This window comes from Mustela nigripes, chromosome 2 (assembly GCF_022355385.1).
Source record: "Mustela nigripes isolate SB6536 chromosome 2, MUSNIG.SB6536, whole genome shotgun sequence".
Classification (NCBI taxonomy): domain Eukaryota; kingdom Metazoa; phylum Chordata; class Mammalia; order Carnivora; family Mustelidae; genus Mustela; species Mustela nigripes.
In genome coordinates this window covers 38,983,466-39,007,305 of record NC_081558.1, presented here as the reverse complement: position 1 = coordinate 39,007,305, position 23,840 = coordinate 38,983,466, and the positions used below count along the sequence as shown (strand labels likewise).

Here is a 23,840-nt window from a genome sequence, read left to right as displayed (position 1 = left end):
CCCCCGACACACACACTCCCTACCCTACCCCCTCTTCCCCCACCAGCTGCCAGGGCTTAGCCTTCTGCCTTCTAACCTCCTCCTGGTCCTGTCATTCCAAAACTCCCCGCCTTTCTCCTTTGCCACAGCTGTGGATTGTGACTCTGTCTCCCACCACCTAAGCAAGCATGCCTCTCTTGTGGGCTTGTGCGCTCCCGGCAGGTAGAGTTCTGGATCTCCACCCCTACTTTTACCAGAGCGGCTCTGATCCAGTTTTGTTGTGGTGTTTGTTTTAGAAATGGGCCACTCTAATTTGAAAAGAGCACTCCCCAGCTTAGAAACAAAAACAAAACCTAAAACCCACAACCTTCAGATCATGCTACAAACTTCTATATTGCTATTTTTAACTTGAAACTCACTTTTTTTTTCTAAGCCTCATCCTCTATATGTCCCCAACTCCAGAATACCACTCAGTGTGTCCAGTCTCTGCTAACAGTGGACTTGTGGCCCTTTTCCTGCATATGCCATGGACTTGCCAGCTTCTGAGATTTGTCTCCTGATGTCCCTTGTGCTTGGGATGCGCTTCTGCCCTTTGTCTACCTGAAAAGCTGTTGGGCATCCTTCAAGGCCTTGCAAAGATTGCCCTTAAACAGCCTTTGACCCAAGCAGGATTGAGCCCACCTTGTCTGCACTCCTGCTGCACGTTTTTACAGGCCATATTTGTATTAAGGATCATTAGTGGGTCCCCTGTCCCTCCTTCTTGACCATGAGACTCGGACTGCCTCATGCCTGACTCCCTGGAGTAGACTTCATAGTACACACAGAAGGTGCTTAGAGAGTATTTGTGTTCTTGTGTCTTTAGTCACAAAGGTAGGCCAGTCACATATGTCCCCCACCAACCCCCCCGCAGGGTTCGCCTCTACCCAACCAGTGTTCCTCACGGTCATCCCTCACCACCCACATCTGAACCACCCGGCTGGGCCTCTTCAAGTGCCAGCTCCCAGCCTTGCCCAGGACCCACTCTCAGACCTCGGGGGGTGGACTGCACGTTTGGAGCAAGCGTCTTACACATCACCCCTGGAAAACTAGTGCTCTCTTTATCGATCAGGTCAGTGGAGCCTGTTAACTTGTCCATCGCTGCTCTCGCTGTCAAGAATGCAAACACGACGACAGCGTGGTCCTGGGCCTCCCAGGAGGGATGCCTCTCATACCACACGTTTCCACGGCATCAGTGGAGTGTTCTGGGAGGTACCACGTTCCAGAGGGAGACCCCTTTCATGGTGTGATGCTTTCACAGACATCACCGTGGGGTGCTCCATAATAGTAAATCTGATATGGGGTGCCAGGCCAGGCTTGATAGAGAGGATCCCAAAACCATCCTCATTCACAGAGCGGCCTGTTGGGACCAGGTGAGGGTAGAAGACCATGTAGAAGGATGTAGAAGTTGACAGGGAAACACCGGCTGGCATCTGCGTCTGTTGCCCCCATTTTTGCCTTTCTGAACCCACAGACTTTCTTATAGCCCAGGATTTTACTTTCTGGAAGTGGGGAATGGTGTTCACATAGGTCAGGGAAAGGCTTTGCCTCGGAGGCCCACAGCCTCTCCTCCTGTGCGGCAGTGCTGGCTTCCTGCCGTTGGGCCTGGAGGCCTTAAACACCCTCAGAAAAGTTACCAGTCCTCCCCTGGTATTAGCTGCTCAAAAAATCTATTTTCTTTCCTTTAATATTACAGATGCCATTTCCTTATTTTCAAACCTACGACAGCTGGCAGGACCTTAATGGTCTGGCAGGGTGACAGTCCAGAACCTGGCCTCAGTTTGCTGTCACCTCTCTTGCACCCAACCTCTGTGTACCAAGGCATTAATTATCTGGCAAAAGGAAAAGAGTCCCAGTGGCTCGTGTCAAGGAGCTTATAGGCTGAGAATGAAAATATAAGGAAGCCTGGAAAAGTGAAAATGAACTAAACATGCAAAAAATAAAGCATTTAGATTATGAAGTGTGTTTCAGTAGATCCCTTATTAAATGTTAATAATAGGGCCGGGACCATTTTTTTGCGTGTGACTCTCAAACAGGAAGCGGCGATGGCCACAAGCCACAGATCTATCTAAAAGTAATTAAAATGCAATCAGCAGTAATGGAGCGCGTGATCTCCGAGGGATGCTCTCCATCACAGAACTGAGCCTCTACAGATTTTCCCTCAGACGGCTGAGTCTGATGTGAGCACATTCACCTAGACGGGCTTTCAGGAGACACATCCCTCTGGCTTTAAAGTTTCCCTCTCAGATGAAAGCCATACTCTTGGCTCAGACGCAGGTGTCGCTGAGGTGGAACGTTGTCCGTATTCATTTCTTCAAACAACATCTGTCGTGTGTGTGTGTGTGTGTGTGTGTGTGTGTGTGCGCGCGTGTGCGTGCACATGCATGGGGCATGCGCTGTCCCTGCTAGGTATGACCCTGGGTGTTGTACACAATTCCCCACGAGTCCTCAATACTAAAGTAGAACATACCAGCCACGTTTTACATGTGAGAAAATTGAGGCTGGGAGCAGCCACTTGACCAAGGTCACACAGCTAACAGAGCGGAAACAGGATTGGAGCTAAAGTCTGCGTGACCCCAAGCACTGGTGTCCCTCACCCTGCCGAACACCACTTCCCTGTGACTATGAACAGTGCACGCAACACAGTTCTCCCACGTTCCACATTCTGAAATAAGGAAGCTGCGTGGGACTTGATGGGTAATCTGGGCCCACCACTGAATTTCACAGATGAGGAAACCAAGCTCCCACTGCATGGGAAACAGTTAAGCCAAGGACTCCCTGCTTCACAATTTGCAAAGAAGAGACCCTTCCCATATTTAAGAACCTGGGTAGGATTGTCCTTCACATTTAATGATGGCCTCATCTTGATCGTCTCTTTGGGCGATGACAAGAAATACGTCTGTGAGAAAAGTGATTTTTATGTGTTTTTGATGATGCTATCTATAGTTCATTAGCTTTTACTTGCCAGGTTGTTAGCATTTTTTCTGGTGACTTGATTTAGATGTATATACTTCAGTATATACACAAATCACATAGGATTCAGCAGGTGTCTCATGGGCCTGGAGATGCTGTAGCTCTCACACCAGATGATGCTACCTGTTGGCCAAGCACACTTTGGCAAGGATGCAGGCAGGATTTGGGGAGAAACCTTTCCAGCTTCTTCTCTGTGTAAGAAGCATTTCCAGGTGTCCAGATCACTGGTAAGTGGTGCCGCGGCCTGTCAAGAGCTAGCCAGGCAGCGGTGACGATCACTTCCTTGGGTATTTACCAGGGCTTCTGTCTCCACGAATTATTCATGAGCCTTGCTCACCTGTAGCAGACATATCTTCTTTTTTTTTTTTTTTTCAGATTTTATTTATTTATTTGACAGAGAAAGATCACAAGTAGACAGAGGCAGGCAGAGAGAGAGGGGAGCAGGCTCCCAGCTGAGCAGAGAGCTCGATGCGGGACTCGATCCCAGGACCCTGAGATCATGACCTGAGCTGAAGGCAGAGGCTTAACCCACTGAGCCACCCAGGCACCCTGTAGCAGCCATATATTTAAGGGCGCCTGTGGGGTTGAGGGGAGAAGGCCCATTCGTAATGCAGGGAGATACAAGAATTGCAAGCTGCAGAGGAGTTGAGACTTCTTGGTGCAGAGCTGAATTCATGGCCCCAAGCAGAGGAGGGGTCATGGAATAAGTGATCCGTCTAGGCTGGTAATTGCGAGCAAGGCTTCCCGCCACCTGTGGTTCAAGTCCCAGGTCTACCCCTAGCCAACTCTGTGTCTCTGGTGGGTCACCACCCTCAGACTGCATTTGCTTATCTGCAGAATGGAAACGCCAACCGGTATTTGCCTCATGGTGTTTGAATGAGGATGGAGTGAGATTGTGCATGCACGGAACACAGGATACACAGGGTTGTTTCTTTCTTTCTTTATTTTCAATTATTGGAGTCTCAGTATGTATTTCTAGAATAAGAGAGAGGATAAAATGCTTTGAAGCACTGCAAACTTAAACTGAGCTGAAAGTGTTCTGTGTTGTGAGAATCTCGGGGACCTGCTTTAATGAACAGATAAAGACAATTTGTAAGTAACACATTAATTTTTGCATGTAAGGGGTGCTTAGGTGCCTAGAAACCATTTATGTAGAACAGTTGGTCCAGACTTATGAGACTGTCTGCTTTCTCCTAACTCCCCAAATGAAATTTTAACCAATTTTACATAAAGAGCCTTGAGATGCATTTCCTGTTACTTTGTTATGCATTTGAAGATGCACAGACATCATGTAAAGCTGGGTGGGGGGTGTGGGTCATATGCAGCATTAAGATGTCCCCTCTTACCTGCGCACCCATCATCTACTTGGCAGACCTGGAAGGATCCCCTCCCACTTCTGCCACAACCATCACAACTTCTGGATTAGCCAAGTCCAAGTGGAAATAGCTGTCAGGGTAGCCCCGGCCTTGAGCCCTGAGATACTGGCACCTGATGGGCTTTCTTTTCTGAGGAAGGAATCTAGGAGTTTCTCAGCTCTGTGTGTAACTCCCACAGATTTCTTGGGATTCTTACTGGCTGCCCCACAGATTAGAAAATGTGTTCAGTGTCTCTTAATTCTTATTGCTCTCTTATCTCTTCCTGGTTCTCTGCCTCTGATGGTGATGATACGATGGTGATGTTAGCATCAATGGCTTATTAGATGCCAGATACTGGGTAAATGCTTTGTAGAGCATTCACTCAGGTCATCTAAGTAGCAAAGCAATGAGTGCCATAGAGACCATGTTCTCAGAAAGGGGAAGTGGGGGCCAGAGAGGGTCAGGCTTGCCACATAACTGGGAGTTGGCAGAACTGGAGCTTGAATGCAAATCCATGGGTTCCAAGGGCCATCATCTTAACCCTTCTGCTTTCCTACCTTCCTGCTGTAGCTCATTTGTAGCTTTTGTTTGCTAAAGGTGTCTTCTTCTCATACCTAGCCCCAGAAGATGATGACCTGTATGTGTGTTCTTACTGAATTCTGTCTCTTATATGACGTTTTGGGATGTCATTAATGCCAGGGGTTCTGGTAGCCTCCAAGTCAGCCCTGCATCTCCGCATCTCTGCGTCTGCCCCCTTCCAACAGCGTGGCCTGGTGGATGGCGGTGGAAGAATGACAGGCCAGAGTGGGTCCAAGGAGAGAGTAGATAACCTAAAAAGGGATGAGAAAGGGATTTGCCCTAAGATTTGCCGTGGGTGACCCTCCCATGATGACAGTGACTGCTGGGTTTTTACTTCTCCTTATCTAAGAGGAAGATCATGGGCATCAGAGTTAGACCAGGGAAAGAACCCAGATTTTTCTACTTAAAAAGCCTCTCTGCACCTCAGTTTCCTAATTAGTAAAGTGGGGATGATGATAGCAACTTGATGGGGTTGCTGTAAGATTAGAGACTGCATAAGCAAACCCTCTATAAAAGGATCCCGTTATTACATTGATTTCACTAAATCAAAGGAAAGACTCCTGGCAGACACTTCCAACTCCTTAATCTGATCCACCCAGGGAACATTTATTGTCTCACTGAGGGTTCCTCACCTGTAGCTGCGTGCTGGGAGAAGGCGGCATAGAATTCAGAGATGTGCAAACAGGTCCTGATTCCTTGGTTCTATGATTAGCCACCAGTCGGACTATGTGTCCTTCTAGGAAGGGTCGTCATTGATACGTATGCCCCTCTCACAGCTTTCTCTCCCATCTCCTCCCTTCTGGGCAAAGAAGAGGGGATCTGATCAGAGTTGCTTTTCTTCTGGGGGTCTGGGAAATTCAGAAAGCAGCGGGGCTAGTTCTAGAACTCCATGAGGACACGGACTTTGTCTAGAGTGACCACTGATATAGCCCCATCAGCTGAAAGAGGTGTGCACTGAATCTTTGTGGATTACATAAATCATAAATCCTCAGAGACTCTTTGTTACGTGTCTGTGTCAGGGTTTCTTGGCGTTGACTCTGGTGACCTTTTGGACTAGATAATTCGTTGTTGTGGGGCTGTCCTGTGCCTTCTACCCACTAGATGCCCCTGGCATCCCCCTCAGGTGTGATGACAGGAAATGTCTCCAAATATTACCACCATATGTCACCCTGGGGGGCAAGATCACGCCCAGATAAACACCTTTGGCTGCTGAGCAAGGGCTGGGTTGGGTTTCTGTTGGGAGGTTTCTGTTTGTAACATGAATGGAATAAAAAGACTTTTAAAAGATAGGCTATTCAGCCTGTATATGTGAGACGAGTAAAACTGTGTCTCTCCTCAAAGTCCATGGCCAACATTTATGTTCCGGTTGGTAGAGCTCTCTTTCAGAGTAAGGGGGAGGAGGGGGTGTGGGGCGGTCTGCCCAGCACTACAGCTCTGGCACGAGCAGCCTGTTTTGCTACTTTAAGGAACAGTAACCGTAGACACTACAGCTTCTGGTTCAACTTTGAACCAGTGAATCCAGTCCAGACTGACCTGTTTACAAGACAGATGATTTTAAAATCTCAGCCTGTTTACCCTGTTAAAATTGATTTCGTGGCTATGGTCCAGTTCTGCTTGTTAAAGATGTCCTAGGGTGGGCCTGAGGTTTAGGCACAGCGTGATTTTTCAAGGACTGTCAGGATCGGACTTGGCTCGCGGAAGAATGTCCTTCCTCGCGCTGGCCAAGCCAGCCACCAAGTACGATCAGAAGTTCCAGCACCGTTGTTTCCTTACTTTGAAACCTGGAGAGCCTTAAAACTGTCCAGCAGCTGCAAGAAACCCTTGAGATCCCAGAATCCAAACTTCCCTGTGAAGAACTTAGGAAACCAGAATACAGAGGAGCTGATGTATTTCCTTCAAATGCCCATACCTTCACATCACAACACGCTAATCAGAATAGACCCATCATGGAGGGTGATCTGTTTTAGCGGGAAGCTTCTCTCCTCGGCTGCCCCAGAAAGGCGATTCTCAGAAAGCTGGGTGGCCAGGGTTCAATGCCGTAAAGGAGGTAGAACGTTTAGCACACCAGTGGAAATGGAGTCACTGCACACCAGCCCTCATACTGTCATCTCACACAGACGGTGCTGCCTTCTCGTCTTATTCTAGAGCCCTTGCTTGGACTCTGGAAACTAGGCTTCTTTAAAAAAAAAAAAAAAAAAATTTGGACATTGAAACTGAGGGGCCCTAAATGATTTTGTACAATTTTCTCCTCCACTGGAATAGAATTAAAAGATCAGAATATAGAGACAGAGGCATTTAAAAAGAGGCAGAGAAAACACATGTTCATCAGAAACTTTTTCCAGGCTAAATGGTGTTATCCTCGCATTGTGTTAAGTTGATAGAATGCTGTCTGAGGCGAACATTCAAATACTCAAGTTCTACACGTTACACATGGAAGTGTGACTTTAAAAAATAGTAAAACTTAGAAATATGCTGTTTTAAAAATGAAAGAAAGGCAAAGTACATTTCTTTCCTTTGGATCCCAACAAACCTCCATCCTGTTAGTGAAGGAGCTCTCTCTTTGCTCTCCTGTGTCCTTTGGGTGATGCAGGGATGTCTTGCTGGGCATTTCTGGTGGAGAGGTCAGCTAAACTTCCCAAAGGGGGGAAAAAATCAGCATTGGAATAAATGCCAATAGACTTTCTTGTAAAAGGGAAAGATTTTTCATGTGAAAATCTATCCAGAAAAAAAGTTCAAGGTCTGTTTAGTGGGGTTTTTTTTCACCCAATCATTTTATAATTGAAACCAAAACCAGTATAAAAACCTGCATTAAATAGTAGGTTAATACTTAATCATGTCAAGGCAATCTCTGTGGACTGATGGATTCATCTGGGGCCGGGCACTGTCCTAGCTAGATGCTGATCGAATATCTCACTCTTCACCACTCTCTTCAGCATAGTTGTATTAGGCTTCAGGTCTAGCAAGAAAATGCGATCACGCTGGTTATTGTGGATTTGCCTTTTTTTTTTTTTTTAATGTCCAGCACATTTATGAACAACTGGAAAAGACTTGGAAGCCCATGCATTAGGGTAGCTTTAATTTATCACATCACCAACTTAACAGGCTCCTTTGTTTGCCCTCAAACTAGTCCACACTTATACTTCCTTAGTGACCTTGAAGCCAGGGAACTGTATTCAGAAGGACACTTTTCTGTTCCATGTAGACACCAGGGAACACTGGTCCATAGTTCCAGTTTATAGATTCCGGGTTGACTGTGAGCCAGAATGTTCTCCTCTCCGCAAGCTTCATTTCCCACCTCGCCACCGGACACAGGGCTTTCAAGCATTAATTGAGAGGTGAATATTCCCCTTTGCCCAGACATTTCTGGGTCCCGACAGTCTTGAGCAAGAACTGCTAGTTCAATATAGGAAAAAGGAAAAGGTAGCAAGAAATGAGACTCTGCTTCTAAGGACTGATGAGACCTTGTTACGTTGCCCCTAACCCCAGGAATGGTGCTGGGGTAAGGCCTGTCCCTAGCGCCCAAGTTTTCCGCTGAATAAACCTGTCGTATGTTGCCATCTAGTGGACCGTATGGCAAACTAAAGATTAATGTATTCTGACCACAGAATTCCCCAGAACTAATTAAATCAGCCCGAGAAAATAACTGAGTTTTTCTGAAAGCACATGTTGGGGAAATATATGCAAATTTCAGGTGAAATTAAAGTTGACTTTTAGTAATCATGTTTTCTTAAAGTTGGCAAAAAGTTACTCTGTTTCTTAAGAGTTCCTGAATATTTACCACCAGAGAACTAACAAGTTTTTCAAACATGTCACTGGGCCAAGAGCCTATGATTTCAGTCACCTGTACTCTGGGCACAGTTTCACATCCAAAGTCCTAGAAAAAGCCTTGGTTATTACAAGGTTATTATAGTATTTTTTTTTTAAATGTGATTTTTTTAAAGGTTTAGTATTTTTTAAAATGTGATTTTTAAAAGTTTCCAATATCTTTTTTACATACATTTACTTTTTTATTTTTCCCACCAAATAAATATGCTTGCTTTTAGGAGAGACAGACGCATGACTTCACAGAGTAGGGATTTCACATTTTAAATTCTAAATCACATCCCAGAAATGTCTGCTGCTGTGGTTTCAGACCTAATTTGTATGAAAACCTGCAGACTGACTTCATGAACATTGACTCCTTGTTTCGCTTGTGTCTTTGCTCTTTATTTCTGTTTCCTTAGATCCCTTCCTGGTGCCACAGCCGCTGAGTGTGCCTCGAATCTGAAGAAAATCTACACAGTACAGACAGTGCAGGTAAGATCCAGAAATGGATGTACCCAGTGAACACAGTATATGGGGGACATTTGATCTTCCAGCCAATAAAACGGCCGCTTGGCAGGCAGTCCCCACCCGGTGTTCTGTCCCCCGGGCAGCTCTCAGGTCTTTTGGTGGCTCTGTGCTTAACTAGATGTAACACACAGGCTGGTTGAGCCCATATCCAGGTGGCCTGCTCTTCTCCTGGGGACCTACTAAAACATAGTAACTGCCTAAATATTTTGTACCTCCTCGAGAGGAGCACACTGTGATGTGTCCTTTCATGGATCTGTGTCCCCATTCAGATGCCAGTGCAGCTACTCCCTCTCTGAGCTCTGAGCTCTGTTTCCCTTCTCTGAGATGCAGTAGCATCCCCCCTGTAGGCTTACCTAAGGCTACAGGTCACACGGGAAGAGCAGAACCGGAATGCGGGTTGAGCATGAAAGTGGAAGGTCTCAAGCCTGTTTCCTACTTCCCGTTTAGCTTCCATCATTCTAAATTAAGCAAGTATCAACACCTTTAATTTCTGTAAAGTGGGTATAACACGAGTACCTCTCTCTGGAGTGGTCAGGAAGAGTAAGGTACTGTGCCTAGCAGGATACCTGATACAACTGTAGCTTCTCAACACCTGGAAGCTCTTAGTCCTGGCCATTCTTTCTCTAACCAACCCTTCTGAAGAAGATTTCTGAAAAACCTGATTTATTTAGTTGATCACATTTCCATTTTCTTTAAAAGTGTGTCTTTTAAAGTCTGTCAAGTATGTCCCCCTTTTTGAGGTTAATGCACCGTTATAGACAGAATAAGGATTTAAGGCTGCTGTCTACTTGCGGTGACTCTATGTTTAGAATGTTCTAGAAGGGCCCAATTTAACATTTTCCTGTTGTGTCTCTAAATCTTTTAATGCCGCTGGACATTTAGAACTAGCACAAAGTTCCTTTTTTTCAGAACTTCTCCCACTCTCTGTTTCAGAAAATTTGATACTCTCAGTTTTCTGTGGTCCCCAAAATCTGATGGTAAGGTGCCATGCATGGCCACCGAGCCAGATGTAAAGACACAGTCCAGACCATAGTCCATTTCTGATCTAGTTGGGAAAGTGGCATAAGCATGTGGAAAGCAAAAGAACAGTGCTGCCGTAAATAATCGTGCGGTGCCAAGTACAAGCAGTGTCACAAGGCAGCACGTGGGCCACTATCCAGAGGAATGAAGGCTCTCCGATTCCAGGAAAGGCTTCCCCTTGCTTTTTCCCTGTGGTGATGTTGTGGACTTTCATTCCCTCTTACATAGTAGTCATTGTATGAACCTCGGAACCCTTGATTTTGAAACCTGTTTTCAAATGGAAGTTCTTAGATCCCTTTGACTTAGGAGGGTGCTCAGTAGACTTTTCCCCACTCCATTATGACACAGGCCTCAGATCTCTGCCTGGGACTCCAGGGCGGACATTGGTAAAGTCAGATCGTGGGGTCTGTTTGTTTCCCTGACCCTGTGTGACCACAGACCATTTGGTTGAGTCTTGGCATCTAGCAGCAAGTCAGAAAGGGTCTTCAGGACCAATTTTTAAAGTACCCCCGTTGACACATACTAGGAAATATTTTCTTGAAAACTATATTGGGAGATAATTTATATTCGGTAAATGTAGATTATGTAAGTGTGCAGTTTGATAAGTTTTGACAAAGGTATGCAGGCATGTAACCATAACCCAGATCAAGATAAAAAAGATTTGCATCGTCAGAAAGTCCTTCCTTTCCTTCTGTTTATCCTTCTCTTCCAGAAGCAGCCACTATTCACATTTCTATCACCATATATCTTTCTGTGTTTTACTGAACATTCTGTAAATGGAATCACACCGTACCATAGTCTCTTGTGTCTGTTATTCCTTTCCGCCAATAAATACCGAAGGATTGGGGCACCTGGATGGCTCAGTTGGTTAAGTAGCCAACTCTTGATTTTGTCTTGGGTCATGATCTCAGGGTCCTGGGATCGAGCCCCCTGTCAGGCTTTCCACCGAACAGGGAGTTGGCTTGAGGCTTCCCTCTCCCCCTCTCCCTCTGTCCCTTCCCACCACGAGCCCACCACGAGGTCGCTCTCGCTCTCTCTCTCTCTCAAATAAATAAATCTCTTATAAATAAAATCTTTTAAATAAATACATACATGTATAGGACATACTAAAGGACCGAAGGACTAAATGAGAAGTTAAGAAATGAACCATTTTTCCTGAACCACAACGAACTACTTGCATAAGGATCCTGTAAGCTGTTGGCTCCATTCTTAATGGGGGCAAAAACTGATCCTTGGTGGGGTGAAAAATCCTACTCTTTTTATACATAAAGCATAGCTGTCTATCCAGTACATAAGCAAATGAACAGCTCTGCTGTGGTATTAACATTTCACAAGGGAGTGATTAGAAAAAAGGGTTCTTTGGGGGTGGGGCAGAGGGCCATGATAATGAAACACTGCCCCAAGTGGTCAGGAGGTTCTTTCATATCTCCCATGTGCCCCTGTCTGCCTTGGTTTCCTTATCTGTCTGGCTGAGGTCAGAGCGCTGCCAACTCCCTAAGGTTGATCTAGGGTTAAATGAGATTGCATATGGTTCTTAGTCGTGCTTGGCACCTCATACCCAGACTTTGGCAGCTTTTCCTAAAGTGGTGTTGGATGCTACCCCTTGGCATCATCAGTTGACAGGCGAGGATGTGGGTGAGGGTGTAGCGTCGTCACACTGCCTGGGTTCCTATCCTGTATCTGCCACTCACTTGCTCGTACAAGTTGCTTAACTTCTCTGTATCTGCTTACTCATCTCCAGGATGGGAACAGTCTCAATACTGATTGTATCATGGGGCCCTGAGAGTGAAATGGCACAAGGAGGTGAAAAGCTCATGGTCAGGTCCAATAATAATAATAATAAGAGGCCCGTCTCCCATGGCTCACCAGCTTCTCCTGAGCATCTTCTTGCGTTGCCCTCAGTCATGTTTTCTCTCAGACGGCTGCGCGCCACTCCTTTTCAGTGATTGATTTCAAGCAGTTGTTCCCCAGATGATGTTCCTGCTGCCACCCCGACTGTGGAAAACACATTTAACTTATCAGTAACTTCTGGGATTCCAGCCTCTGCATGTCCTCAACATTTGCGAACGGTCCTGAGTATTTAACAACTGGCTTTGGTGCCAGTTTTTAAGTCATTTGAGGACGTGCTTCGGTTCCCCTGTGTTCTTATTCTGTGATTATATATCAATTCTTGGACCTTTGCTCTTTCAGCACTAAAAAAAACCCTGCATCCCTGATTGTGTCTGTGATCCCCCCCCCCCCCCATCTCTCTTTGGGTGAAATTGAGCATCCTGTGTTATTAATGACTGCTTTATACAGCAGGATAAAATACGTCTCTTTGTACTTTAAAGCCCTTCAGTAAATCAGAGGTGTTGATGGGGGTGGGGGAGGAATTGTTATTCCCATTGATTAGCTGCAGAGACTGAGACTGAGAGGTTAGTGCTCTAAAACACCCAGTGGAATCAGCCAACCTTGCCATGCCCCAGGGACTAGAACCACGCCCCCCCCCCCCCCCCCCCCCCCCCCCCCCCCCCCCCCCCCCCCCCCCCCCCCCCCCCCCCCCCCCCCCCCGCGCACCGGCCCCCCCCCCCCCCCCCCCCCCCGCTTCTAGATCATTTCTTTCCTTTCACTCCACCCTAACTTGGGGTTGGTGGGGGGAGGCCCATGCCTCCAGACAGCCCACTAACCCCTGCTAAGGACACTCACTGTAGCCAACAATAATTCTCTTTGCTTGAAGTTAAATTTATTCCTTACTTTCCTGCCGTTCTTGGAAAATTCCATTTTTCATCTAGTTGCGTTTTCCAGATGCTTATTGATTCCGTTTACTCTTTTGTAAACATTTCTAAATTTTCCACATTTCTCCTGTGTTTTTATGTCCTAAATGGATGCAGTACAGAAGAGAACCACAGCTTCTACCTGTGGGAGAAGGAAGAGCTACCTGCCAAATAGTATTTGCAAGGGAGGGCTCCCTCGTCCCCACTCTCTTTTAGCGTTGCTGCTGCAAAACCCAGCAATTCCACCCCCAAAACCCATTCCTCCGCAGCATTCTCTCCCACCTCGGTCATCTGTGTTATCCCCTTCAAGGTTTTGCCACACTGTGTCCCACTTGTGTTGTGTTCTACCCAATATTTTGCATAAATTGGCTGACTTTTTACTTAAATTTGCATAATACAGAAACTTCATGTTTTTTCTGTAAATGGATATCCAGCATCACTTATCATAAACAGAAAGGCTTTATCAAAAATGCATACCACATGTTAAAACTATGACAATGTTCCTTCTGTACCTGTGTCCTGCCAGTGACGTCAAGACATCCTCCCTCATGGGACGGCGTGATGTGGTCAGATCATTGAAGTTAGCATGACAGATTGCCTTCCAAATCATTGGGGAGCGAGAGCGGTCCCTTTCAGAAGGAGGGCTTTATAGGTCAGTACTGACAATGAAGAAGGAGGTGAAGATTGATTCAAGTTTTGAACACAGATGGGCAGCCCACCATGGGTGGCCTCTGCAATAGAATGACCTGGAATGAACCGTTTGGGGGAAGGTTTCTTACTGGAGTAAGAAACACAAACATACCATGTTGAAGAGACGAAGAGAAGGACCTGCAGCCAGGTCTACCTCATAGGTCTGTGGAACACAGACTTAATTTTGAGTAAGACGGGATTCTTTATCATTGAATTTGTTCATGATGTATATAATGAGATCAGCATTCACAGTCACCACCCATTTGTGCAGAAACAGAACTGCAGTGGTTACCCGTGGTCCTCTCTCTCTGCTGGCTTTTCTCTACCTTCCTTTGGCTCACTACGAGGCTGGGTTTACCAAACAGAGGGACTTTAGCTTATTCAGTTACTAAGTAATTATGAATCATTATTCCAATTGAACAAATAGGAGTATAAGCCCTAAGGAAGTAAGTAAGTTTTAGGCCAACTGATTTTTGGATTGTTGAGCCTATTGATTTGAACCAAGGTTATGTCACATCAAAACACCTGGTATCAGGTGTTTTGGCACGGGGGGCCACTGTGCTGGTGGGGGCTGAAGGCAGAAATGAAGTCTTGCACATAATTTAGTCACTTCAAATGTAAAACTGGGTCTCCAAAGGGGCTCAAAATATGTCACCCCTCAAAATGCCACTCTAGCATAAGAATTCTGTTAAGCTGAAGGCAGTTGAGAAACGGCGGGCAGGGGAGGAAGGCCGTGCTCTCCTGTCTGCCTAACATCAGGCTTGAATTTCCCTTTGAAGGGTGGCATAAACTTCCATTTGTAAAGGTAGCCCCTTTTCTTATCCCTCGAGTCTGCATAGCCAAGCTTACTCCACAGCGGTGACTCCCATGTAGGTTCTGTCACTTCCTCCAATGGACTACCTGTTGGGGCCCCAAACCCCTTTTCCTTTATTCATTCCCTTTTTGCACTTTATCGCCCTTTGTTATGATGGTATACAAGCTTCCGAGGCTGGTCACTTTCTTATGCTTTCACTTCCGTTTTCTGAAGCCCCTGTGCCCTTTAAAGTATTAACATTAATAAGGAAGTATGCAATGGTGGCCTTATGCGGGAAGCAGTGCTTCCTTCTGCAGAAACACTGCTCTGATGTGTTTCCCCAGGTTTTTCTGTGGGTTCTCGCCTCTCAAAGTACGAATCCCACTTAGCTCCCCCATTCAGACTCTGTGATTTATTCAGCAACTTCCTGTAGGGTGGGAGAGTGCCCTGATTGCATTTTACCTACGTGATGATTAGTCCTTCCAACTTGGGTTCTCTCTTGAAGTCAGGCCGCCTTGGAATTCAAAACAAAACCCATTTCTCTCTCAAGTACCCAGCTCTTGCCGATCAGAAGCACTTTGCTTTCAGCCTACAGTGTCTGCTGTCAGGTAAAAACATCCTTGAAGTTCTTCCCTTGTTGCCTTGTTTGCTCTGGGTTCTCTCTGTCCTCCCTGCAAATATCATTGATTCAGTTGGTGGGAAGCAAGCTCTAGATCTAGAAACCCATTCCTATGGAATAGAAATACTTGCTTCTTATTTAAAAGTACTCTCCTGCATAAGATGCAGTGGCCCTCAGAAGTAATTCTGGATTTTGTTGTTTTCCGGTGGGGGAGAGTGTTTGCTGAGTGTTTTTATTTTATTTTACACCTGCTCCTCTATCACAACATGACATTTTTTTCTTTGCTACTATTTTCAAGTACGGTCTCTTTCTCATTTCTTCAGAACATTCCAGTAGAAAATTGAGGAAGAAATTTGTCAGTTTTTCTGGTAATGAAGGATTATCTGTTTGGCAGAAGACCATCAGATGGGGCATAATTGCTCCCATCAGAACTGGTAGATTGGGGATTTATCAGTTGGTCACACTGTCTCGTGAGTCTGACCACACCTTGCTTCCTTGCTGGAGGCATATCACAAACTCTTACTTCATCTCTAACCATTAAATCATCCAATGCAGTAGTTGTATCTGCTTGATACGTAGAGGAGGAAATTAGGGTTGCAAGTGCTTCATGAGCTGTGAAGGTGATCCTGAGAACTCTGGTCCTAAACGCAGCTAGACTTGAATTTATAGCTTCGCAGGACCACCATCTGCCCTGCCTCCATTCTTCACAGAGGGTCCCCGAATGATGCTTGAGAACTTACCCACTGACATGTGGGCTCCGTGGGCAAGGCTGGCCCTCACATGTTCAGTTCTGTTCCCCCAAGAGCTCATCACAGTACCTCCTCGTGACTGGTGCCTGCCAATGTTGCCCAAATGAAGGATGCCCGACTTTTATACCTTCCCTCACCCCAGGGGATCATTTCAGGCTTTTGAAAAAAGCACTTGGCTCTGATTTATCAACGTTGTGCTTACTTTTACTCCAATCTGCTGTTTGCAGGCCACTTTGAATTAATTATAGGAATTCTAAAAATTTTAGGCTTTTGAAATCTATGGGCAAGTCCCTATTGATAGTAAGATTTAGGTCTTTTTCTTTTCTTTTCTTTTCTTTTTTTAAAGATTTTATTTATTTGACAGACAGAGATCACAAGTAGGCAGAGAGGCAGGCGGGGGTGGGGGTCGGGGTGGGATGCAGGCTCCCCGCTGAGCAGAGAGCCTGATGTGGGGCTCGACCCCAGGACTCTGGGATCCTGACCTGAGCGGAAGGCAGAGGCTTTAACCCACTGAGCCACCCAGGCGCCCCAAATTCAGGTCTTTCAACAAAACTTAAAATGTGTTACAGAGAACACGATCATGAATTTCAAGCTTCTGGAGAAAGAGCGCTTTTACTTTCTCGAAGCAGGAGGAGGGTCTCAGGAGTGTGTAATGCTGGACTCCTTCCTGAAACTGTTTCTCTATCATGTTTATGGGCATCCCCCCCATATCTAGCAGGGGTGCCTTCCAAGCCCCCCCCCATGGATGCCTGAAACACTGCATAGTACTGAAGCCCATACATAGTAGGTTTTTTTCCTGCACATACGCCCTGCTGGCACCACTGACCTACTTCCAGCTGTTCCTTACGTGGTACCGCTTTAGTATAAGGGATCAAGATGGCTGTTTTCAGTTTTATCTTCTATTTCGTTGTTGCTGTCCTTGCAATTAATTGGGCTTTAGTTTTTACACCAGACAGGCTTGAACAACTCCTAAGACTTATCATTCAGCGTATATAAACTTTCATTCCGCTGATGTTATTCTGTGGCAGAAGCCCTAGGATTTATTTTTCTGGTTGTTGTGTTGCTCAGGCTGTTTCCCTCAGATCTACCTGAAGACCCACCCAGCCACCCTTTGCTTACCCTACCACACAGAGTAGTATTTCTTGTTTGTGTAGCATTCATAATGCAGTGTTATGATGGCCCATTCCCAACAGTCTGGGAAGGGCTTTCTTATTTGTAAACTGAATCCTCATCCTAATCCCAGTGGTCATACCAAACACTGACTCTTAGGCAGATGAGTCTCGGTGCCTGCATTCCCTTATGTATAAAATAGGAGTAGTAACCGTGCCCCCAATGAGGCTGTTGGAAGGATAGATGACAGGCATATGTAAAAGTTGGTATAACAGGGCCACTGTTAGGAACTACTCTTATTGGTGTCATTCTTATTCTCTTATTTTTCTGAAATCTGTTTTTGTCCACTGGCCACTCTGCATCTGAGTAAGTTCCAGTTGCTATAAGAGAATACTGCAGTCTGGAGGGCTTAAACAGTAGACATTGATCTCTCACAGGTCTGGGGGCTAGAAGTCCAAGATCAGGGTGCTTGCATGGCTGGGTTCTGGTAAAGGCCATCTTCCTGGTTTATAGACAGATAGCCATGTTCTTGTTATATGCAGACATCCAAAAGAGAAAGAGGGCTTGTTCTCCTTCTTTTCTTGTTGGGACACTAATCTCATCCTGGGGGCTCTATTCCTCTGACCTCATTAGCTCCCAAAGACCATACCTCCTAATACCATTCCCTTGGAGGTTAGGGTTTCAGTATATGCATTTGGGGAGGACAGAAACGTGTGGTCCCCTATTTTGGGCAACTTGTTGCTTTAGTAACTGAGCTGTTCCCTATTCCTTCTAGGAGGGGAGAGGAAAGAAGAGAGTGCATAAGGTGATCTCTCTTTGCCACCTCCTCCTCCATAAGCCATCCCCTAATCCAAAGTGGAACAGTTTCCTTCTGGACTTTGAAAGAAAGTGGTCTGTGTTACAAGGAAATAAGGTTCATTACATATATTCAGCACTCAGGTCTGTATCAGATGCCATCCACCTGCTGGAAAAGTTAACAGTGAGGTCCTTGCCCAGGTTTACACGGAGATACATTGCATATGGAAGTTCGTTAAATAGCCGTAGCTTCCTGGGAAGCAAAGAACTTGGCCCACCATCAGCAAGGAACATTCTTTAATGCTGTTACATTTCCTAGCAGAAAACTAGAAAGATTACTGAAAAGAAAATGTATTTCAAATGGATAGGATTTAATGAGAACTGGCTTTTTTTTTTCTTTAATGCATTAATTTTATAATCTGGTGGCACAGTAAATCAATACTGGGTATATTAAACAAAGTGTTTTTCTTTTGAAGATATTCTGGAGTGTGTACAATAATATCCCTCCTGTGACTAGCCTGCCTTTGAGATGTAGTTATCATTTAATGAGAGGAGAGAGGCGACCACTTTGGTAAGTGTCTAACTTGTAATTTGAGGTTAAGGCGGGAGGGAAGTGGTTGTGAACCTCATAAAATATTTACTTCATGCCAAATTGGAATGCCAAAGTCATCTTCTCCCGGTAATGATGGAAAGTAATTTCAGCTCTTAATTACGAAGGAAGCTGCTGCCCCAACTTTCCCCTTCACCCTGGGCTCCACAATGATGAGTAGTTTTCTCAGTGTTCCCCACTGAACACCCCATTGTGGTCTCACCAAAAATAGGTCATTGTTTACACGCCAGACTTATGATGCAGCTCCTTTGTATGGGGCGTTGCTGCATTTTGTTTTGTTCTTTCATTTGCATGATAATGACCTAGACCGTGGGGTATAGAAGCTTCTAGGCTGCTGGGAGATGAGAGGATCAGGTGGAGTATGCACGTCTGCTGTACGCTCGAACCTCAGAGACGTCTCTCACATGGACCCCACAAAAGTGTGGGAATCAGGCACAGCCCAGGGTCTAGAGGAAGGGATCCTTCTTTAATAGCTTGGTGTCATGATGAGAGTAGTAGACGATGAGCCACTTTGCTTGGGCTGGAGTCCCAATTAGGAATAAACTCGTATATCGTGTCCCTTGCGTGTTCTAAGTAACGGAGATGTCCCCTGGTAGGGCTGATTTCTGCCATACCCAAGCACTCAGATGTTATTAGGAATCTGACACACTCCGTCAGATTTGCTTTGCTTTCCTCAGAGTTGGTGTAATTTTTCAGAGAGGCTCTGCCTCCGGAGCGGCGGCATGGGTCTTGGGAGCTGCCGTCTTATACCCTCCAAGTTTATCGCTCTCAGCCTTCACCAGACCCCATGTGATGCCAGGGCTGACTGTCCTTGGCCCACCACGGGTTCTTTCCATCACTGGGCAATCACAAGGCCTAGAAAGAGGCAGTATTTTCATAGCAAACCTGGGTCAGAAGCCCATCCTTGAGGCTAGGATGCGGCATCAGCCCTATCAGAATGGGTCTGACATAGAAGTAGGGGACAAGTAGCTCCTTAAAGGGAAATCAGGGCGCTTTTACCAGATGAGCAGGCAGATACTAAATAGGAAATCATGGCGAGTGCCCACCACTGGGGCCGAGTCTCCTATCAGGCATAGAGTGGAAGGTTGATATGAGACTTGGACAAGGCAATGCCATGAATGCGGTGCTGAAGCGTAATGGCTTTCACGCGTGTAAAGCACTTGTATTGATTGTCCTTTCCCAGACAGCATAGGGAACCTCTCATCGCCACCTGCTTCAAGGTGAGCAGCTGGTGGCCCATCGCCACCCCTGCCCATGTGGCCACTGAATCCCAGTTTCTTCCCTTCCCATCTTCACCCCCTTTCTTTTTCTTTCCTCCACTTCCTTTTACAGTAAAAGGGCTGCGGGAGAATTTATTGAAGAATGTTCCATGGTTTGTCATTTTTAATGCCATTTGTGGATAAATTAAATGCATGTAGAATTACTTAATCCTTGAGTCTAATTTCAAACCTCGGTCTCTGATCCAGGGAAGAGGAGAGTAATGCGAAGGGTGGCGTATGGAAGATGAAAGTCCCCAAGGACAGCACGGTAGGTTTGTTCCGGTCCTCTTCTAGAACTGGCTGTGGCTGGGTTGTTGTTGACTGCTTGTGGTGAGCATCTCGGGCTATTTAGGCAGCCCACTTGGTCCTCTCAGAGCAGGACTGGGGGTGAGAAAATCTGTTCTGACCTTCGTGAATTTCTGCCTCCCAGTGTCACCTTGAAAAGGTAGTATCGTGTTTCTGTACAGAAACGGTGCAGCCATGGGACTGTATCGAAAATTCCGAAGAGCTGCACGCTTCTAAACTTTACAGAAAGGCTGATGCTGGCGGTCATTTCCTCATGACTAGCATATGGAAGTTGGTATATGAGAGAGAAGCAGATCCCCGCCCACCCAAGCCTGGTCCTTCCTCCACTGAGCTTGGTGCGGACACAGGGATGCTTGGGAGGCCACGCATCACACCATGCCGGGGGGGGTTCGTGTAAGATTGTGCCCAGCCTCTCTGTGGGACCGGGGAGAGTCGGCTTGGTAGGATGGCCTATGAGACAACTGGTTTCTCGTGGTCAAGTCTCAGAAACCGAGATTTTCTAGAATAGGCTCAAATTCATCCTACTGACTAAAAAGTGAACCTTCGAACCCATTCTTAAGCTTTGGGAAACCAAAACACTTCTTTGAAAATGGATGAAAGGGCAGAAGCTACCTGAATCACCTCTTCATGGTTTCTTTCATGTGGATAAGCTCAAAGAATTACAGTGTCTCCAGAGACCCATAGGCTTGAGTCATTTCCCTATAAGCACAAACCTAAAGATGTGACCAGATTTATTTGTTAATGAAGCAGACTGTCCCCAAGATGCATAGCTCCAGGATTTGCCTGTTACTTGGCTTTCCCAAAAATGTCAGGGCAGCCAACCACCAGGCAAGGCCTGTGAAGCTCCTCCTGCCCCACACCTTTAAGAGGAGAGAACGTAAGTTTTTAATTTCAGCGAGAGCACGGTTTCCTTTTCATGTGCTTGATTGACTCACACCAGACTTTGAGTGCCGGTAGATACAAATATGTGTGATGTCCGCGTGTGGTGAACGGTAGCTGATGGGCACGTTCGTCCTTTCTCTCCTCGTTCATCTGCCGTCACAGATACTAGCACATTGACGTCTGTACAGGTGTCCTTTTCACTCACTGCCACTTGTGGAGGAGTGGGGTCTGGTGGGCCAACCTTGTCTGATGTCACAGCGGGGGAGGGAACCTCCCCTTTCCCCTAACTTACTTGCAATGCTCTCAACTTCATCATGAAAGTATAAGACGCCACAGGTGGGACGAAGAGAATGGAGAGCATGATCTCCAGAAGGGAGACCAGCGGAGCCAAAGGGAGCATCCAGAAAAGGGAAAAGACATTCTCTCTTGCGAGTGAAAGCTCCTGGTGCTTAACAGCTATCATCTTGGTTAAAAATTCAGCTAGGCTGCTTTCAATGTATTAGGACATAGTAATAAACACCATTATTTATAGTTAATATGTAGCGAGCACCTGGCATAGAGCAAACTTGTTGCTATTTGTGGAACAGATTTTAAGTATTAACTTCTTTTGCTGCAGTCACAGTGCTAAGCCCTTTGAATACATTTGTTGACTAATTTCATGGTCACAGCAGCCCTGGGAGATCAGCCTGTTGTTATTCCCCGCTCGCCTGAGGAAACTGATATTCCCTTAGTCTGTCTGCTCCCTGACCAAGCAGCCTGGCAAGATTCAAACCCAGTTCTGGGAGAGTTTAGGGCCTGTTAGCTCTGGCAAGGAAGATACATGGGACCAAGAGCTTTTTGAGGGGGAATAACTATAAGAACTTTTAGGCCCCCGGCTGCCTGTGAGCGCTTGCTCGCCGTTGACTGGATGGCCTGAGTAGTCCCAGTAGTCCCTTGGGTAGAAGGGACTCCAGGTTTCTCGCTTGCAGGAGGTGGGTGGGAACACGAACTGAGTCTTCCAAGAGACGCGTGCACACACACACATCAAGTTCTGCCCCTTGATGTAGCAGTGTGTCTCCGCTGGATGGGAATTTGCAAGTCTCTAAACTTCCTTAAGAGCTCATCACTGCGGTAACCTCTTAAGTACCTCGTAAATTGCCAGAAGAACAGACAAGGAAGGGTTTTGGAGAGAAGGATTTTACTAATAGCTTTCAACTCTAATCCATTGATACATTTTGAATCCGTGAAAGCTCAAGGAATTGGAACCTTCTGAGTCATTTGAAAGCATTACCCACCACCCATCCCATTCTTTTGAACTTCATCATGGTTTCACTAGAGATTGACTCTGTGGCTTTGGACACCAAGTGTTATGGACACAAAGTTTGTGACTTTGGATCCCTGGTATCGATCTGTGTAAAGTTACTTGTGAAGCGATACAATATATGCCACTATTGAGTGTTGATACCTGTGACGGGGGGATGTCTGTGGGCTTCAAATAATGGATAAGAACAATGCATGTGAAGCTGAAAGAAATGTGACTTGTTGAAGATACTTGTCTAAAAATATATGTGTTGTTATTGGTTTTTGTTTTTTTTGTTTCTGGTTTTGTTTTGTTTTTTTTTGTTTTTGTTTTTGTTTTTTGGTTTTTTTTGGTTTTTGTTTTGATTTTTTTTTGTTTTGTTTTGTTTGCTGTTTTTTATTCTTTTCCCATGCCAGTCCACAGTTTGGAAAGAGTTGTTGTTAGCGACAATCGGGGAACAGTTCACAGACTGTGCCGCTGCAGGTAAAGAAGCCCATGCTGTTGGTCACCTGCTCGTGTCTGCTTGGCTTGTGCTTGTCACTTGGAGACATTTGTTTCTGCGTGTTTGACTTTTGACCTGTTTCGAAGTTCTTTACTTGGTAACTGTGAAGTTATAGGTTTTTTTCATGTGATCATGGCATTTTGTGTCATATGTGTATGTACACGTACATATTTATGTGTGTTAAATGTATGTACATATGTGTATGTACATATCTTTTTCCTCACATAGCTCATGTTAGTGGTATCCACAAACATCTGTCTAAAATCAATAAGTGAAAAGGAAAGAAAAGAAAATTTAGTATCAGTTGGTTCTTGACACAGTTTGTGTTAGACTTCTCATTCCAGTTCTTCCAGAGGGGTAAGTGGTGTCTAGTGGAGTGTGGAGTGACACCACAGTCCCTTGTGTCCCCCCTGGTTTTTCTCCCTTCCTCCTGTCCCATTCGTGGGCCCCTGCTCAAAGAGCCTTACAAAGGCGAGGAGGGGATGTGTTCACCCCAGGACTTGTAACCCCACAACAGAAGCTCAAATACTGGGTGAATTTCTCAGAGCCTCCGTGAAGTCCACTTTTATATTGCTTTGTTTTTATGATGAAACCACTCAAAGAGAAGAGTTGAATTGCATGCTTAACATTTTGTTTTCTTCCCGGCTAGTTACTTCAGAACCCTTCTGAGGTGACATTTAAAGTAACACTTTACCTGTTCATCTTTGAGTTAAATTTTTTTTCTTAGCTAATTAGTACTGATTAATTAGTCCCCAGGTGCCTTAGATGGTGCTAACTTTGGGCCCCCCACCTCAGCCAAGTCATTGCCTGGCAACCTTCAAATTCACTTACTAGCCGTTTCCATAATTCTCCTTTTGTTTTGCTTCCTTATTAACACCAGTTTTTGTTCCCTTCAGACAAAACCTGGGATGAGATGAAATTGTCTTAAGAGTACAGATTCCTTCTATGTTAACAGGGAATAGTTAGCAACTTCACAATATGGAGCCAAAAATATGTCCTAGGCATAATTATAAACACATAAATCCCTGGGAGAGGAAGTTCCCTGTGCAAATTATTCCTGTTTCCAGAACCCCGAGAAAACAGTCTAAGTAATAATAAACAGGCAGGATTGAGTAAAGAAGGCCTGTTGTTCCGTAGTTGACTTAGGAAACCGGTGCACCATTAACTGTGTGTTACACGTTAGCTCTGCTGTGACCCCCGCTCTGCCACCTGGAGCAAG

The 23,840-nt window shown here is 45.6% G+C and overlaps 1 protein-coding gene across 1 annotated transcript in view; it reads left to right on the top strand.

Moving 5' to 3' along the window:
- EIF4E3 (eukaryotic translation initiation factor 4E family member 3) overlaps positions 1-23,840 on the top strand; it is a 44,851-nt gene that overhangs the window by 12,330 nt on the left and 8,681 nt on the right. The window contains exons 2-5 of the mRNA XM_059390160.1: positions 9,146-9,218; positions 18,260-18,354; positions 19,860-19,920; positions 22,536-22,602. Coding sequence (XP_059246143.1) covers positions 18,329-18,354; positions 19,860-19,920; positions 22,536-22,602 — 154 coding nt within the window. The 5' untranslated portion in view covers positions 9,146-9,218; positions 18,260-18,328. The remainder of the gene's footprint in view (positions 1-9,145; positions 9,219-18,259; positions 18,355-19,859; positions 19,921-22,535; positions 22,603-23,840) is intronic.